Raw genomic sequence first — 18,912 nt, forward strand, 5'->3', positions numbered from 1 at the left:
ATGTGCTGAGAAGAATGAAGGATGGGACACTGAATCATGACATGATCCACAGGAGTGGCTCTTAATCCTTTTGGTCTCAGGACCCTTTGCTCTTGAAAGTTACTGAAGACCCCAAACAACTTTTGTTAATGTGGGTAATATCTATTGATGGTCACTATATTAGAAGTTAAGACTGAGAAATTATTAAGTATTTATTAATTCACTTAAATATAATGGATTCATATAATAAATAATAAATGAACATAACAGATTTAATGAAAATATGTTATAAAACAAAAAAAATGTAATAAGTGGCAATTACAGTTTTTGTAAATCTCCTTAATATCTGGCTAAATAGAAGATAGCTGGATTGTTATATCTGTTTCTACATTTAATCTCTCATGATACGCTGTTTTGTTTTAACTACATGAAGAAAATCCAGATTCCCACATATAAGTAGCTGTAAAATGGAGGAATGTATTAATAACCTTTTGAGATAATTATGGATATTCTTCTTTAATAAAACACTAAAATTTAACAATAGTTTCTTAAAATATTTTCTTAAAAGTTATGTATAAAGAAACTCTATGAATAAACCTTTCATACTTTGTTCCATTAAAATGTATTGGTCTATCTTGCATTGTGAATAGATATTTTATCTGTCCATGAATTTGTAACATCATGCACTGTTTGTTTAGAAAATACTGGTTCACCGAGTGATGCATATCTTCAAAATGTTGGCACAATTCATTATACAATATCAAAAAAATCACATTTAAAAAAATTACCACTGGTCTCATCAAAAACATCTTTAAGCACTGAGAAGCTGGCATGCTCACAGAGGCAGATATGTTTTCCAAAATCCGAATTTTCTCTTTAAAGTTCTCATTTTATCATTGCCAACAAATCCTTTTAGTTGTTTTTCTTGAAATGAGAAGCTCACTTTGCTCATTTCCAAGAAAATATTTGCTAGTTATCCAAGTCTGAATATCCAATTTGTCAGTTGCTCTTTTAAGTCAAAATGGTGCTCAATGAAAAAAGTGTCGGGGCAACTGCCTGGTTCAGTCAATAGACCATGTGACTCTTGATCTCATGGTCATGAGTTCAAGCTCCACATGGGGTGTAGCTAACTTTAAAAAAATAAAAAAAGTGTCTAATTCAGTTTGCAACTCAAACCATTACATAAGTGCTTTCCTGAAAGAAAACTGCAGCAGAAGCTCTTGCAAATTTTCCATTATGTTATACCAAATATTAAAAGAATGTGAACTCAGGAATAAAGATTAATAGTTAATCTCAGCCTAATTTTCAATAATACAAGCACAGTTAATAATTTTTACTTAACAAAAAGGACATTCTTAAGAAAAACATTTTAAAACTATGCATGGTGGTAAGGAAAAAATGACTAGTATCACCATTTACTGCCACAGCTTTGATTTATGCCAAGAAATTAGCCATTTTTTTCCATCAGCGCAAATGTCAAAGCAGTGAAAAAGGCAAATAATATCTTTTTCTTGCTCTTTTCTTTTCTTTTTATAGAGAGAGAGAGCACACAAGCAGGGGTGAGTGGGACGCAGAGGGAGAGAGAGGATCCCAAGCAGGCTCCACTCCCATTGAAGAGCCCCACACAGGGCTCAGTCCCCACAACCCTGAGATCCTAACTGAGCCACCCAGTTGCACCATTGTATCTTGGTATTATTATAAATTAATTTTGACTTCACTGACCCCCTGGAAGTGTCTCAGGGGCCCTGGAGGTCTGCAAGCCACTTCCAGCGCTGCAGGTCCAAATCACAGGTTGTAGAAGAAAATTATCTGGTTGTCCAGATGATGGCAGTAGAAAATTTTAGTGAGAGGAAAAATAGAAGGACCTTGGCCCTCACAAGGAAGGACACGATGTGTTTGGAGATCACGCTGGGCAAAGTGTACCCATGTAATAACAATGCAACAACCACAACGTACACCTCCACCCCCAATGGTCTTGGATTAATTTCATAATTGATAAATTAACATTTCGTTAGGAAACAAATTGCTTGTGTTTTTAGGAATCTGTGGGCACCTGTTATTTCACTAAAGAACAATGGATTTCAAGATGTGCTAATTTTACATATAATCAGAGCACTTATTACTCAATCATTTATTTATTTATGTCTGTCTTTCTTTCTTTCTTTATTTATTTATTTATTTTTAAAGATTAGTTTATTTATTTTAGACAGCAGGGAGCGGCAGGGGGAGAGGGAGAGAGAACCTCAAGCAGACTCCTCCCTGAGCACTGAGCTCTACTCGGGGCCCAGTCTTACGACCCTGAGATCATGACCTGAGCCCAACCAAGAGTTGGCTGCTGAACCGAATGAGCCATCCAGGCACCCCTCATGTGTTCATTCATTAATGCTTTTAACAAATACTTCTTGAGCCACCAATAAAGACAAAGGCATTGTGAATCATAAGCATGAACGATCCACATTGGTTGCTAGACAAAGAAGGCTCAGAGAAATGAGGAGCAAATCTAAAAGGAACATCTCTGCCTCCTTGGAACTGGAAAGAACCCACCAACAGACTGTCCATGATCAGAATCCAGTGTCAACACGGAAGCCTTACGGGAAACACCAACTGAATTGGGTCAACAAGTAGCTCTTCCCTGCTGAAGTTCCCAGGTTTGGCTAATTTTAGGTTGGGTACCTAGCCCTGACAATCCCCATCCTTCCTCATTCCTGTGGAAAAGTATCAATTTATCACTGCATCAAAGCACTAGCAGAAAAAAACTTTTTAAAATCTTATGCCCTGGGGCACCTGGGTGGCTCAGTGGTTGAGCATCTATCTTTGGCTCAGGGCATGATCCCAGGGACCTGGGATTGAGTCCTGAATCAGGCTCCCCACAGGGAGCCTGCTTCTCCCTCTGCCTATGTCTCTGCCTCCTTCTCTGTGTGTCTCTCATCAATAAATAAATAAAATCTTTAAAAAAAAATCTTATGCCCTTATGAAATGCTGACCTTGTATTTGGCTTGAGAAACTTCATTCTCTTTTAGGTGGATGATGATTATTTCCTGAAAGGTCTGAATTAGCTCGTGAGTTTTATTCTTTTCAGACCTCTCTTCAGCCACTCTTTGGTACAGAGTAGATATTATTGTTTTTGCCGCCCAGAATCTTTTCTCCCTTCCTCAGGTACTGGTTCCCAGTCTCCTTTTGCTGGAGTCAGCTCTCCTCTGTTCTTAATCTGTGTAGCTTGGGAAGGGGCCAATGTCACCTGCTTCCCCAAGTCTTGTATCTGCTGACCTTGATGACTTGTTGAAGGGCGTGTGGCTCATTCTAGGCAAACGGGAGTGAAAAAGAAAATTTTTCAAAGTTTTTGAAGAAAGAAGCTCTCCTTTACTGTTGGTGTGGCTTACAGGGGATGGTTTAGGGCTAGAGGTGCAGTCTGCCAACCCTCCTTTATGAAGGGAGAATCTAACTGCTGATGGAGCCCACAGAAGTGGAGACCACCAAGAAGGAGGGATACTGAGGCCGGATCTTAGCCCCTAGCTTCACACTATTGCTCTAGCCCTGTAGTGTTGGGGTTCCTATTGTTCTCCGGCCAAAGAGTCCTCACTGATACATCTCCCCACCCTCCATACAGGATACAAATCTACACAGAGAACCAGTGAATCCAGTGTTCAAAACATCACATTTGCAAATTTTCATGCCTTTGTTAATTTATCCAGAATTAATTTTTCTATCTTTTCCACATTTCCTTGGTGCTCTACAGATAGCCGAAATTAAAATACTTAACGTTAAAAAAAAAAAAAAAAAGATCAGTTACCTTCAAGTGTAAAGGACTGGTGGCAACTTAAACAATTATTCTCTCAGAGGAGTAAGCACTTCAATGGGTATTAAAATCTGGACTAACTCTTTATCGGATGCGTCATTTGCAAATATCCTCTCCCATTCTGTTGCCTTTTAGTTTTGTTGATTATTTCCTTTGCTATGCAGAAGCTTTTTATCTTGGTGAAGTTCCAATAATTCATTTTTACTTTTGTTTCCCTAGTCTCAAGAGACATATCTAGGAAGAAGTTGCTATGACCTATATCAAAGAGGTTATCACCTGTGTTCTCCTCTAGGATTTTGATGGTTTCCTGTCTTACATTTATGTCTTCCATCCATTCGGAATTCACTTTTTGTGTATGGTGTAAGAACGTGGCCCAGTTTCATTCTTCTGCATGATGCTGTCCACTTTTCCCAACACCATTTACTGAAGAGACTGTCTTTTTCCCATTGGATATTTTTCCTGCTTTATCAAAGACTAGTTGACCAATAGGGTTGTGAGTCCATTTCTGGACTTTCTATACTGTTCCATTGATCTATGTGTCTGTATTTTGTGCACATACCATACTGTCCTGATCCCTACAGTTTTGTGATATAATTAGAAGTCTGGAATTGTAAGGCCTCCAGCTTTGCTCTTCTTTTTCAAGACGGCTTGGCTATTCAGGGTCTTTTGTGGTTCCATACAAATTTTGGGGTTATTTGCTCTAGGTCTGTGAAAAATGCTGGTGGTATTTTGATAGGAAAAGCATCGAATATGTAGATTGCTTTGGGTAATATAGAACAATATTTGTTCTTCCAATACATGAGCATGAATATTTTTCCATTTCTTTGTGTCTTTTTCAATTTCTTTCGTCATTGTTTTACCGTTTTCAGAATACAGATCTTTTACCTCTTTACTTGGGGTTTATTTCTGGATATCTTATAGTTTTTGGTGCAACTGTAAATGGGACCAATTCCTTGATTTCTCTTTCTGCTGTTTCATGGTTGGTATAAAGAAATGCAACAGGTTTCTATACATTGATTTTGTATACAGCAACTTTACTGAATTCATGTATCAGCTCTAGGAATTTTGGGGTGGAGTTTTTTTGAGTTTTTTTTAATATGGAGTATCATGTCATATGTAAATAGTGAAAATCTGACATCTTCCTTGCCAATTTGGATGCCTTTTATTCCTTATGGTTATTTTAGCTATATTGTAGCTTTGTAGGATAATGTCCTCACTTACAGGAAATATATACTAAAGCTTGTGGGATGGTGGAGCAGTAGGTTTGCAACTTACTCTCAAATAATTCAGAAAAAATGTACTGTTTGCATTTTTTTGTGAGTTTAAGATTATTTTCTAAATAGAAAGTATAAAACGATAATCTTGTTTTATGTCTTGCATATGCGAGTCCCTGATACAGTTCAAAGTTTATCTCATTTTCTTCATTATGGTTGAATTCAACTTAAATAAAACACAAAATGTTTAATGAACATAAATCCAACATGTGTAGGAAACAAAAGAGATCCATATTAGTATTTATACTCTTTAATCTTTTTAAGAGATAACAACTTCAACACACACTTAGACCTTTTGCCCCTAAGAGATAAATAAATTAGCAGACAGTCTTCAAGATAATGAGTGGTATGTTGACTTTTAGTCTACTAAAGTCCAATTTGTAGCATGGAACTGAGGCAATATTGTAGCAGAAACCCTAAATTACAACGTAAAAACTCTCATGCAAAGTAACTAGAATCCTCGTTACACACCCCTTCAAACAGAACAACTACCTTCTCTGAGGAAACAGACTTCTTTCTGTGACTAGGATACCTCACAACATGTCTTTCCAAACTAAAGAAACACCTTCCCATTCAACATTGGTATTTTTAAAACATCTGGTTACACAAGTAGATTTAATAAATTATTCCTTTCAGAAGAAACCACCTTTAAGAGATAACTTATATTTTACTTGTTACATTAACTGATGGTGCATTTAATCACAAGCTGCGAGATAATTACCGAAGACGTCAAATAAAATAGTTTAAAAGATTCAGTTCATTAAAGATTTATGAGATGGCAATCTCCTGCAAGGCTTAAGCTACATGAGGGAAAACAAAAATGACCAGTTAGACTTCAGGAGCTTATCTTCCGCAACTGAGTACAGCATTATCATATAATTTACTGACACTCAGTTATCCTATCAAGAAAACTATTACAATAATTTAAGATATCAAAATCTACATTCAGAGGAGGAATGGTGTTTGAAACAAATTAACAAAATCAAGGAAACTCAGCTAAACTTCTCTCAGAAGACAGAAGTGTACTCTGTGTCCAAGCCTTAAACGTGGTTAAATTAATGGTGTCACTCCACTTGCACCAGAGAGAGTGAAAGGACCCTCACCATCCTCCTTCACCAAAAACAAAGAAAAATACATAAGAGGCAACAGGTTAAAGTGAATATCAACAGCCAACTTATAAAATTACTTGTGAGATTGAGGGACATGGATAAAAAGGGAGATGAACTTTGCCATGGAAATGGGTTGAAGGGTTTGTGAGCTGACTGTATACTTATATGAGACTCAAGTAAATATTTTCCACCACTTGACAGAACAGTAACCTATACAGGATTGCTCCCTGCTCTGTGCCAAAACAAGGGGAAAAGTAAGCAACCCATTCATCATCATGCCCTTGGGCTGCACCACCAGCCTGGTACCTTGCAATCTGTTAGTTTCAAACTATGTCAATAAACTGGCAAGCACTGCATCTGGTCAATTATCAACCTGGTTATCACTAACATTACTGCACGAATGTGATATAGGGCATAACTCATTAAGGTTTAAGCAGTCATTCATATCCTGAGGAATTGCCCACCAAAATTGGATAGGTTAATTTTGAGTTGTGGAACAGACACAGTGAGTAGTTATATCCCACCCCCCAGAATGCTCAGATTGTTCATTCTATTAAAGGTACCATGCAATGAGAATCAACAACATAATCAAAACAAAAACTCCCTTTAAAAGGAAATATTATCAACGTTTTATGAATTGGAATGATAGCGAGACATTAAGACTCCTTTGTATGGAAAAATATATCATGATCTTATCATTCTGGAAAAGATTTTAATTTTTTTCACCAAACATTGCTGAGAGATATGACTGATTCAATCTCTAGGGCAAGGGAAAATTTTTTAATGCTTTAGGAAGTTGTGCAATGCCTGCCATGTTCCCACACAGGTAGTAAAAGATTGTATTTTGTAGGTTTTAACACACATCAAACAATGTTTACCGTTTGAGTCCTGATGAGTGGAAATCTGAGATGGATGAGTTAAGTTAGTTTGATTGCAGAGATCTGAGCTTCTTTCGGGTGCTGAAGCTGAAAGCAATATGGTACCCATAAGCCAGAATTCTAAGAAAGAGCTGTTAGCAGGGATTTTTGCGTTTTGTTTTTTTCTCCACAGACATGTTTGCAGTGGTCAGCTGGTGACTTTTAATGGAAAGAAGCTCTCACTTTTCGGCCCTTCAGAGGCTGTGGTGGGCGGTGGTTGCTCAACAAAAAGGCCGCTGCTTCGCCCTCCGCTGTGCAGAGGAGAGTGCGGAATGTGGCCAGCTGTTGAAGAAGAGAGAAGAGTTGGCTTCAGCAGAGAAAGTCACACCAATGTTGGTGAACTGCCCTCCATAGAAAGTTACGAAACATATAACCTTTCCTCTACCAGGAACTAATATGTTACAGTAAAAGTGTTCTAAATTATGAGTCATATAAGTAATAAAACAATACTTCTGCTAAGTTCTCACCATGACACAAGTACCTGTGGGTTCAAAAAATTAAATACATAAGCACTTTATCTGAGGATCAAAATAATATGAGGAAATGACATTTAGAATGTGGGTCGGGGTGCCTGGGTGGCTCGGTTGGTTAAGCGTCTGCCTTCAGCTCAGGTCATGATCTCAGGGTTCTGGGATGGAGCCCTGCATCGGGCTCCTGGCTCAGCAGGTTGTCTTCTCCCTCTGGCCTTCCCCATGCTCATGCTCTCTCTCTCTCTCTCTCTCAAATAAATAAATATTTTTTAAAAAATTCACACTAGGATACATCTATTAAGTTTCCATCATCATCATTTAGCTAAAGCTCCAAATATTTCTTGTTCAGCACTAGCCAGGATGGGAGGCAGAGGCGATGGAGCTCCTCCATAATAAGAGACAGCGGTTTGTAACCACACTCCCCGGAGAGAAGTTCTCGCATCATACCCAGGCAGACATGTCTTTGCACAAGTGATACTTTGAGAGATCTTTTAAAAGGGTATAGATATGGGCAAGATAAGACAAATACTTAGAACTTACTATTACTTGTGTTTCATTAGACCAGATTATAGCTAAAGCCAGAGGAGACTTGAAGAATTCTCTGGTAAAGTCAAGCAGCAGAGGTAAATAAAATCTAACCTCTGGAGCCACAGGGAAAATACTCAGCCTTCCACAGATCACGGGGAGCAAATCTGTATGTTGTGGCCTCTCCAGGTGGCTCAGCAGGATCCCAAGTCCTGAATCAGGGCACCAACTTGCTGGCCTCAGCAAACACAACTTGCCTCCCAGTGAAACTGCCCAGTACTCTGAAGACCTTGGCTTTTTTATAAAAAGATTGTATTTATTTATTTGGGGGGGGCAAGAGCATGGAAAGGGGCAAAAAGAGAGGGAGAACCAGGCTCCCCACCAAGCAGGAAGCCTGATGTGGGGCTTGATCCCAGGACTCCTCATCACCAAGACCCTAGGATCATGACCTGAGCCAAAGGCATACACGTAACTGATTGAGCCACCCAGGTGCACCTCCCACCCTTCTTTTGACTCCTCTGCAAGTTTGATCATGGTTCCCTACTTCTGTAACACGTTAACCCCATTGGAATTTACTCTAGTTCTATGACCTGCCTGCACATTTTGGTCAGACTCACTGAACCTGTCCTGATGTCTCACCAAATCCCTTCCCTTTTTGGCTCTGGATCTCCCTCCCAATTGCTTAGCCCAGGTAGGCAGACCCTGCATCTGTCCGTCCCTGCTCAGATGTGCTTCTCTTGGGCCTGGTGTCCTCCACCACTGCACTAACCTCAAAATGCTTAACCCTGGCTGGCCCTTATCAGTCTCCTCACTCTCTGGGCTCCTGGGCTTCTTGCAGACAGAAAATGGGCTGCTCTGTCATGAAGGCTGATCCCATCTACACGAGTCCTGGCAGGAATCGCCCCATATTAGCCTGAAGGCTGACGTGAGTATGATCTGTTTTGCTGTTTTTCTTGGCTCTACTACTGAAATTTTAATTTCTTTACATAGCAACTGCAATAAGCAGAAACACTCTTTTCTAATGTTTTGTAAGTAGCTTTGCTTATGTCACTCTAGTGCTCAAATGTCTAATAGCAAGCCACTGCCTGTCAAAGCTGGATAATAATAAAAGTGAAATCTCTCTTACAGAACATGATGGGCCAGGTATTGTGCTAAGTCCTTTACATGCCTATCTCATTTAATCAATGATACACTCTTATCCTCATTTTATAGATGAGGAGCTTGATGGAGAGCTAGGAAGTTTCAATAAATAAGCCATCTGGCAAATAGGTCATGCACTAACCACAGCACAATATTGCAACTTTTTTTCTATTTTCCCCTCATCTCTTTTCGTGTGTTTTATTACGTAAATTTTCAAACATCCAGAAAGCTAGAAAGAGCAGAATAAACCACCACAAACTCAGTACCCAGCTTCATCAATCATTAACACACAGCCAATTTCATTTTATCCGTACTCCTACTCATTCTCTCTTTCCACCTCCGATCCTGCCCAAACTGGATTATTTTGAAGCAAATTCCCAAATATCATATCGCTTCAGGTGTGAACATTTCAAAATCTATCTCCAAAACATGCAACATTTCTAGCTCTAATAAGGCCCCCAAAACAAACTAGTGAGCCTGGTTTCTGAGTCACTGGGTTCCAACCAACTAGATTGTCTCTGATTACGACCACACACAGGTCCCACCCAAAGCCAGTTTAGTGAAGGGCGGCCCCAGAGCATCTGAATGAAAAGACTTTGGGATGATTCTTAAAATTTCAGATTATGGAACCCTATGCCAGACCTTCTGAATGAGAATTTCTAATAAGATCCACATTTTGATAAGCTCCTCCAGGTGATTGTTGTATATACTAAAGTCTGAGAATCTTAAGTATAAAGGTGCCCACATATTTTCTGCACATTTTCTTGCCTTTATTTATGGTGTTCTTTCTTGAAATTGCTCCCTTTTTTTTTACTACCAGTCACTGCTTTTTCCCTAGCCCAGATATCAGCTCTTTCATGAAGTCTTTTCCTGATTTCTCCAATAAACCAGTCTCTCCCCTTTAACCTCCTTTACACCTCATTTCTCTTATATACCAAGCACAGCCACTGTTATAATTTTTTATGCATTTATTTTATCTTGTCTATTAGATTATAAACTACTTGAAGACTAGGAACATTTTTAACACTCCTTTAACACTTCTTTGTTAAACACTTCCTTTGCATTATACCTTGCAAGAATTAGCAATTATTAAACAATTCTAGAATTGATTTGTACTGTCTCCTATAATTTGGAACTTTAATACAAACCTAATTACATGGAGTTTTTTTTATATAAGTCAAAGCTAATGTTCAAGTGAATGCATTCTTTCCTCATTTCACATTTAGCCTAAAGATGCAGAAGAAGAGTAATCCTAGATCATTATCATTAATTACATAATATAGCATTTTACTATTTAAAAGGGACATTAGGTTTTGCTTCCAGGTATGTTGGTCTAAGAACCTACAGACAACCTCCCTGTGGAAAATAACTCTAAAACCTAGACAATATTAAAAAAAAAAAACTGGGGATCCCTGGGTGGCTCAGCGGTTTAGCCCCTGCCTTTGGCCCAGGGCGTGGTCCTGGAGTCCCGGGATTGAGTCCCACGTCGGGCTCCCTGCGTGGAGCCTGCTTCTCCCTCTGCCTGTGTCTCTGCCTCTCTCTCTCTCTCTCTCTCTCTCTTTCTCTCTCTGTGTCTCTCATGAATAAATAAATAAAATCTTTAAAAAAAAAAAACTAGTCACAGGTAGTGGAGAGTGAGCAAAAGCAGAGGGAAAGGTGGGTAATTTATTCTCACTTGAAGGAGAGATGGGAGCTCTACAGTGAGTTCCTATCTCTCCAGTGTTTCACTTGAAGCTGGGTAGAATCTGCAATGGAGCACACTGGTCTTAAGGAAAAGAATCAGAGAGAGGATCCTCAAACTCTATACCCAAGAACCACACATGGCTGTTCTGAGATCAGAGCTGCTGCACAAAAAAGAAAATTTGCAATTCAAGCCTTGACCACAAAAAAAAAAAAAAAAAAAAAAAAAAAAAAAAAAAAATTACCTATTAATGTAAAGGAAATAATATTCATCAGAAAAAAAATAACCAGATCCAGAATCTCCATAACTTAATGTTCATAACATCTAGAATATAATTTTAAAAATACTTCACATATCAGAAAGGGAGACAGAACATGAGAGACTCCTAACTCTGGGAAACGAACAAGGGGTGGTAGAAAGGGAGGTGGGCGGGGGGTGGGGATGACTGAATGACGGGCACTGAGGGGGGCACTTGATGGGATGAGCACTGGGTGTTATGCTATATGTTGGCAAATTGAACTCCAATAATAAATAAATAAATAAATAATAAATAAATAAATAAATAAATAAATAAATAAATATTAAAAATACTTCACATACAAAGAAGCAAGAAAATGGGACACATTCTCAAAAAAGGAATCATCAGCAGAGTCAGACTCAATAGGAACCAAAGTAGGAACTTAACAAGGATTTTTTCACAAGGATTTTAAAATGGCTACTTTAATTACCTGAGGGTTGTATGTTAAACAAAGCATCTTTAATGCAGAGTAGTGGAAAGTCTCCGGAGGAAAATAGATATAAGAAAAGAGAACCAAACCAAAAATTTAGAACTAAAATATAGAATTGCTAAAACAAAAAATTACCTGGATAGACCTGACAGTCAAATTGACACAACAGAGGAAAGAGTGAATGAACTTGATCAATAGAAATTATCCATAATGAAAAACAGAAATATTAAAAATTATCTTAAAAAAAGAGTCTTGGTGAAATCAGAGAGAGGGAAACCACAAGAGATTCTTAACTATAGGAAACAAACTGAGGGTTGCTGGAGGGGCATCTCCCCTCTGATGGGGGAATGGGCTAAGTGGGTGATGGGCATGAAGGAGGGCACTTAATGTAATGAGCACTGGGTGTTATATGCAACTGCTGAATCACTAAACTCTACCTCCAAAACTAGTAATACACTATATGTTAAATAAATTGAATTTAAAAATCTAAAAAAAATAAAGTCTTGTGGATCTGTGAGATGTTATTAAAAGGTTAAATGTATATGTAAGTGAAATATCAGAAGGAAAGGAAAGAGAAAATGGGGCACAGTGTATATATATATAAATTAACTCATAAGTCATCAAAAACTTAAATGTAAGAGCTACAAACATTACTTGAAGTATGAAAAAATATTTAGGGGCATATAGTTAGGCAAAGATATCTTACACAGGATACCAAAAGCACAAACTAATAAAGGATAAACTGATTAAAATGGACTATACCAAGGTTAAGAGCTTTTACTCTCCAAAAGACATAGTTTTTAAAAAGGCAACCAACAGACTGAGAGAAAACCTCTGCAAAATAAGTATTTTAAGGGACGCCTGGGTAGCTCAGTGGTTCAGAAGCTGCCTTGGCTCAGGGCGTGATCCCAGGGTCCTGGGATCAAGTGTTACATTGATTGGGCTTCCAGCAGGGAACCTGCTTCCCCCTCTGCTTATGTCTCTGCCTCTCTCTCTCATGAATGAATAAATAAAATCTTTTAAAAAATGTATTTTAAAAAGGACTTCATCCTGATTGTGTAAAGAACCTTTGGGGCAGCCTGGGTGCCTCAGCGGTTTAGCGCTGGCCTTCAGCCCAGGGCATGATCCTGGAGACCTGGGATCGAGTCCCACATCGGGCTCCCTGCATGGAGCCTGCTTCTCCCTCTGCCTGTGTCTCTGCCTCTCTCTCTCTCTGTCTCTCATGAATAAATAATAAAATCTTTAAAAAAAAAAAAAAAGAACCTTTGCAATTCAATAATGAAAAAACAAACACCCAATTTTAAAAGGAGCAAATTAATTGAACAGATATTTCACAAAAGATATATGCACAGCCAACAAGTATATGAAAAAATACTCAACATTACTGATCACCAGATAAATGCGAATTTTAAAAATCACATATACCCACTAGAACGGCTAAAGATCCAAGGACTAACACCACCAAGTGTTGACAAGGATGTGGAGGAACTAGAAATCTCATATATTGCCTGTGAGAATGGAGGGTGGAACAGCCACATTAAAAAACAATACGGTAGCACTTTATACAATTAAACCTGAAGTTACCACATGACCTAGTGAATCTAGAGCTGGGTATTGCCACAAAACATGAAAATATGCGTCCACACAAAAATGCATATGCCAATCATTTCTAACTTCCAAGTATGCACAGCTATTATTTGTAATAGCCCAGAATAGGAAGCAACCAAAATGTCCATCAGGTGGTAAAGAGACTTTAAAATAAGGTGGTTTATCCATATCATAGAATATTACTCAGTAACAAAAAATTGACAGTGAATCTAAAAAACATCATGCTAAGTAAAAAAAAAAAAAAAAACTAAACATGAAAATCTACATACTGTATGATTCCATTTAAATAAAAATCTAGGGCAGCCCGGGTGGCTTAGCAGTTGAGCATCTGCCTTGGGCCCAGGGCGTGATCCTGGAGTCCCGGGATCGAGTCCCACATCGGGCTCCCTGCATGGAGCCTGCTTCTATCCTCTGCCTGTGTCTCTGCCTCTCTCTCTCTGTGTCTTTCATGAATAAATAAATAAAATCTCTTTTAAAAAATAAATAAAATAAAAATAAATAAATAAAAATCTAGAAAAAGCAAAATCCCAGTAACAGCATCTCAGTGACGGCCTGTGCCATGGGTGAGGAAGGAGGTGGAGTGCAAAGACACACAAGGAAATTTTTTGGCCTAGGGATCTGTTTTATATCTCAATCTAGTAATTGCTGCATAGTAATATACAATAGCAATAATCATCAACTGCACACTAAAACTCATGAATTTTATTGTATGGAAATATCATAACAAATGACAAAGAGAATTTTTTTTAAAAAAAGCATAGAATTAAAACCAAGGATTCTGCACATTGAATTCAGCAGGTGAGCAAGCCAATTTGGATAATTTAGGATAACCCAAAGAAACTTGGCAGAAAAGTTAGCCTTCCAAAGAGAATGACACATCAGTTATCAAAACTATCTGAAAACAGCATATCTGTTTACTGGTCTGGCAGTTAAACTAAGCATTTCTGTAAGTGACTCTGGAGAAAAACATGAGCTTGAATCAAATAAAAGAAAATGAAAATCACGTGATTTGTCCTTCCTGTCAAACAGTGACTTGGCAAGAAATAGCAGAAAAACCTAGAAAAAACATTGGCACCAACTTACTGAAAAAAGAATTTAATCTTCATAGCTAGTGACATTGTACAGTAGAATTAGAAAATAAAATAATGTGCCCCAGGGACTTCAAAAATAAAAAGCTGCCAAAAATTAGATTAGAAGTTATCTTTTGGAAAGTGACTTTTAAGCAAGTGGTATACAGGTTCATCTCTCTTTATATAAAAGAGGTAAACAACTGAATAATCATCTCAACCCTCTGATGTTTTGGGTTTTCTTAATAACCTTTTTATTTTAGAATAATTCTAGATTTACAGAATTATTACAAAGATAGCACAAATAGTTCTCATATATCCCACACTCTATTTGCCTTATTATTATTAATATTTTACATTAGTGTGGTATATTTTTCACAACTGGTGAGCCAGTATTAATGTTCTCTTAACCAAAGTCCATCCTTTACTAAGATTTCCTTTGTTTTTACCTAATGTCTTTTTCTGTTCCAGGATCCTACCAAGAAATATTACACTTAGTAGTCATATGTCCTTGAGCATTTCTTGATAATGACAATTTCTCAGATTTACTTTGCTTTTGATAACTTTGATAGTTTTGAAGAATACTGATTGGCTATTTTGTAGAATGTCCCTCAGTTGGGCTTTGTCTGATATTTTTCTCATGGTTAGACTGGGATTGGATTTCTGAAATATCTTTTGTTTCATTCTTTAACTCTTAAAATCACCATAATGCCATATTATAATAATTTGGATTCTTACTCAGATAATCATTTCCATCTGGTTAAAAAATGGAAATGTCTGGGGCGCATGGATGGCTCAATCAGTTAAATGTCTGCCTTTGGGTTAAGTCACCATCTCAGGGTTCTCAGATCAGACCAGGTCTGGCTCTCTGCTCAGCGAGGAGTCTGTTTCTTCCTCTCCCTCTGCCCCTTCCCCCTGCCTGTGCTCTTTCTCTCTCTCTCTCTCTCTCTCTCTCTGTCTCAAATAAATAAAATCTTTTTTAAAAAATGAAAATGTCTGAAAATATTCATGCTAGAATAGATGTAAGTGTATTTAAGTAAATCACAGTAAATTATCAATCATACTAAAGCTAAAATATAGTTATTATTTTATATACTCAACCATATAGAAACCACATTAATAATTAATATTAATCAATTGAGTCTCCAATTAGATACAGTAAGGAAACCACAGCTAGGTAGGCATAATTCCTAAACTTATAGCCAGTCATGTTTGATTTAGAGCTTTATGCATTTTAAGGAACTAAATTATATATTTTGATATATTCTCTTTCAAAGATTTTAAAAAGTTATTTAAGAGATAAAAATATCCTTGAAATATGAGGATAGAAATGAACTAGGGGTGGGGGAAGGGGAGGTGGATGGGGGGTGGGGGTGACTGGGTGACGGGCACTGAGGGGGGCACTTGATGAGATGAGCACTGGGTGTTATTCTATATGTTGGCAAATTGAACACCAATAATAAATAAATTTACCAAAAAAAAAAGGAAATATGAGGAGAAACATGATCTCCTATTAATACCACCTTGATGTTATAATTTATTAATTCTTACCCTTGCCTTGTTCAAATTTAACAAAGGAATGTAAAAGCGAACAGTTTAGCACACAAAGAAAAGAAAAATGTACTCCGTCAGTAAGGCCACCGAATTAGTGACAGGTCATTTTTGTCATGACACAGTGTACTTTATTTATGATAGGAAAAAGTCACAGGAATTTCCATGTCAGTCAAACTCTGGATTTCAATCCAGACTTTTACAAAATGTTTTTATTAGTCCTAAATTATTATTTGGCTTTAATCCTAAAGATAAGGCCAACAGAAGTTGGATGTGTTCAACACACCACAAGGGAAAATGTTACCTGGCATGACCTTAGAAGGTGAACCAGCTCTAGTCTCTGACTTGGGGTAAAAAATAAACATCCAGGCAGGTGAGCAAGCCCAGAACAGAAATCCCTTATTAGCTGCAAAAATTACTAGACTATGTCCTTGCTGAGATTTTGCAGCAAGTAATTCAAAAAGGAAAAGAAAAGAAAAGCTACTCAGCACAGCATCCACAGAAGACATAGCACCCATCTGTCCAACGGGTCAGTCACACAGCTCGTAGATTTGAGCAGACTCTCTGGGCATCAAAGACATCCTGAGCCTGCAGACTGCTTGGCTGATCGTGGGGACTCAATGTGTTTATCAGAAAAACAAGTGAGGCAATGTCTTCACTAAAACAGCACAGGTAGGCACCCAACAGCACCTTAGTAAGTGCTTAAAGTCCCTCAAGCAGCCCCACTGAAAGCTTTGTCAACAAAAGCCAAAAGACCCACTGCTGTTCTCACTGCTCACTTTCTGATTGTGAAATCTGTAGGAGGAGCAGGTCTAGAGGGTGCGGTCAAAAAGAAGAAAGTCCCCTCTTAAAGTCACCTTTCCCCTGATTTTCCAGTTTATATACCGACCTGTTTATATCTCAGCCCAATAAAGAGAACGAACAAACAAAAAACAATTATAACCTTTAAAGTCACTTTTCTTTCCTCAGTGTCTGTGCACACATCACATTTCAAAGAACAGGGAGAGAAATCATCTAATCACAGGTCAAATAAGAAAGGGACATAAGTTTTACCTGGTCCAATGACACTTATCTGATCAATGAAGAAAAAACATAGGCTTCATAAGGCCCCAGCAGAAATGAAGGGCAGGATTTTTTTTTTTTTAGGTTTTGGTCCAGTTTCCTCCAGTAAATCAAGAGCAACCTTGAAAAGGTGACATACCTGTTGAGAGCTGATATTTATAGGTTGTTTTAAAACGATCCATGTGACACTCTCAAGAAGAGGCGGGACTGTCAGGGAACCGGGATATGTCCAGTAGTCCCAGGATGGAGGGAGCAGAGATAGTGGATCAAAATTTGTGAATCGAGTTTGTTTGCCCTGGTGGAGAAAAGAGAATTCTCACAAATTACAATGGGAGAGCTTTACACACCCCTCAAAAAAACATATATCAATGAAATACCATTTTACTAGAATTCTCTACCTCATGGAATTATTTAGTATCTCCCTTTGCATCTTAAAAAAAAAGTTTCTGCCTTAATCTAAACATTTTAGATGAAGTAGCACATTACCTAGGTTTATTTAAGAAGCACAAGATTTGTTTACGATGTGTTGCAATTAAGTGCTGATTGCACAAAGCTCCAATACCAGAAACTAATTATGCATAGATGAATTAGTAATGATTTTAGAGAACTTAAGACCCCCTCATAATTTTCAAAAGATGAGTGGTAATTGGTTGATTCTGCTCTACTGGCCAAGTATGTTCCAAACCTGCTTCGAAGCATATAGCATACGCTCTATCTATAGTCTAAGTTATTAAAAGCAGGTAACAGACTTCAGGAGAGAACAAGGAATACATTAGTCAGTAGCAAATAAAATTTCATTTTACCTTTTCTTTAATAGAATCCAAAATATCAGTAATCTTTTGCAGTTGAGAATTATGTTCACCGATCTGAAAGCACAAAATTTCAAGAGAAGTGGTTACTGTAGCAGAGCAGGTCTGGTTCAACTCCATCTCAGTCACTGGTTTTGAATTGTTTTTTTGAAAAATGTATGCCAGCCCAGAACAAACAGAGATTGTTCTATAATGAAGCTGTCCTTTACCTGCTGGCTTTATCGTGCCAGAGAAATCTGAATAACAAGATAATGTTACAGGGCTCCTTGGCTGAATTATAAACTCGATTCCAAAACTAGTAGTAACAGCTCCATAGTTTTCAGCTTTATGAATGTTTAATATACACGTTAAATTCAGAGAAAACATGCTCAGGAAACTCCAACATAACACTTGCACTATTCAACCAGATGTGACCTTCAGACTCTAAATCCAAACTGACTCTTGTGACATTCAAGCAATCAAAGAAAACATCTCCCATTTTCAACCTAAAGCGATTTGAGGTCCTGAACCAAGACAATATGTTATCACGAGTAGAAATCATCAGAAAAAAATCTATGTGCCTCTTTTCATTACTAGGGATGTCCCAAATCTACCTAAGGTTATAAATCCTTCAGGATTAAAATATAATCTCTTGCCCCACTTGCATTCCACTGCCACCAGCATACTTGATGGCCAAAGGGAAGGAGCCACTGCCATTCATCTCACCCTCCACTCTGCTCTGTACTTCCCCCAGTCCCAGCCCCAATGAGTTACAACATCGCACACAGAGTTGGTGACAGAGCAAAAGTGCACGCCCTGCAAGAATGTAGTCACAGTGGGAGCCGAACAGCCCAACCCACCCACGGGGATTATAACAATGATACTTGCTAAACCACATGTGAGTATGAGACAAAGGAAAACACATCGATTTTTAAAAATTGGTCAGTGTGTTTGAGACTACAAACCACTGTGGTGAAACTAGTGCTTCAAGAATCAGGAACTTGAACTTTACTCTGTCCTGTATCTCTAAATAATGTGTAATGGGGAAGAGCCTAGAATACAGATTTTCTTCTCAGAATCTCAGTTGTTACTCCTGCTACTATGGTTGCTGCTGCTGCTGCTGTTTCTATTCTTATAAAAATGATCACTGGACAAGAGGCAACATTAGACAATGCTCCTGTGGTAGCTCTGGGCTATTAGATAAATCATAAACTAAT

The 18,912-nt window shown here is 38.0% G+C and overlaps 1 protein-coding gene and 1 long non-coding RNA gene across 5 annotated transcripts in view; one reads left to right on the top strand and one right to left on the bottom strand.

Moving 5' to 3' along the window:
* The window catches only part of CA13 (carbonic anhydrase 13), a 45,681-nt gene that overhangs the window by 6,750 nt on the left and 20,019 nt on the right, over positions 1-18,912 (bottom strand). The window contains exons 5-9 of one of the 4 annotated variants that reach the window (XR_012019924.1): positions 17,711-17,773; positions 17,047-17,202; positions 7,037-7,357; positions 3,770-5,215; positions 2,964-3,279 (exon numbers count right to left, since the gene is read on the bottom strand). Coding sequence is in view for 1 of the 4 variants with exons in the window: in XM_072804045.1 (XP_072660146.1) it covers positions 7,238-7,357; positions 17,047-17,202; positions 17,711-17,773 (339 nt within the window). In the remaining 3 variants the exon portion in view is untranslated. Of the gene's footprint in view, positions 1-2,963; positions 3,280-3,769; positions 5,216-5,283; positions 7,358-17,046; positions 17,203-17,710; positions 17,774-18,912 lie in introns of those variants that run through there. The other 3 variants (XR_012019925.1, XR_012019926.1, XM_072804045.1) reach the window with 3 other exon arrangements.
* LOC140620178 (uncharacterized) overlaps positions 8,658-18,912 on the top strand; it is a 52,144-nt gene continuing 41,889 nt past the window's right edge. The window contains exons 1-2 of the long non-coding RNA XR_012019932.1: positions 8,658-8,761; positions 8,909-8,995. This is a non-coding gene — a long non-coding RNA (uncharacterized lncRNA). The remainder of the gene's footprint in view (positions 8,762-8,908; positions 8,996-18,912) is intronic.

This window comes from Canis lupus, chromosome 28, assembly GCF_048164855.1.
Source record: "Canis lupus baileyi chromosome 28, mCanLup2.hap1, whole genome shotgun sequence".
NCBI lineage: Eukaryota > Metazoa > Chordata > Mammalia > Carnivora > Canidae > Canis > Canis lupus.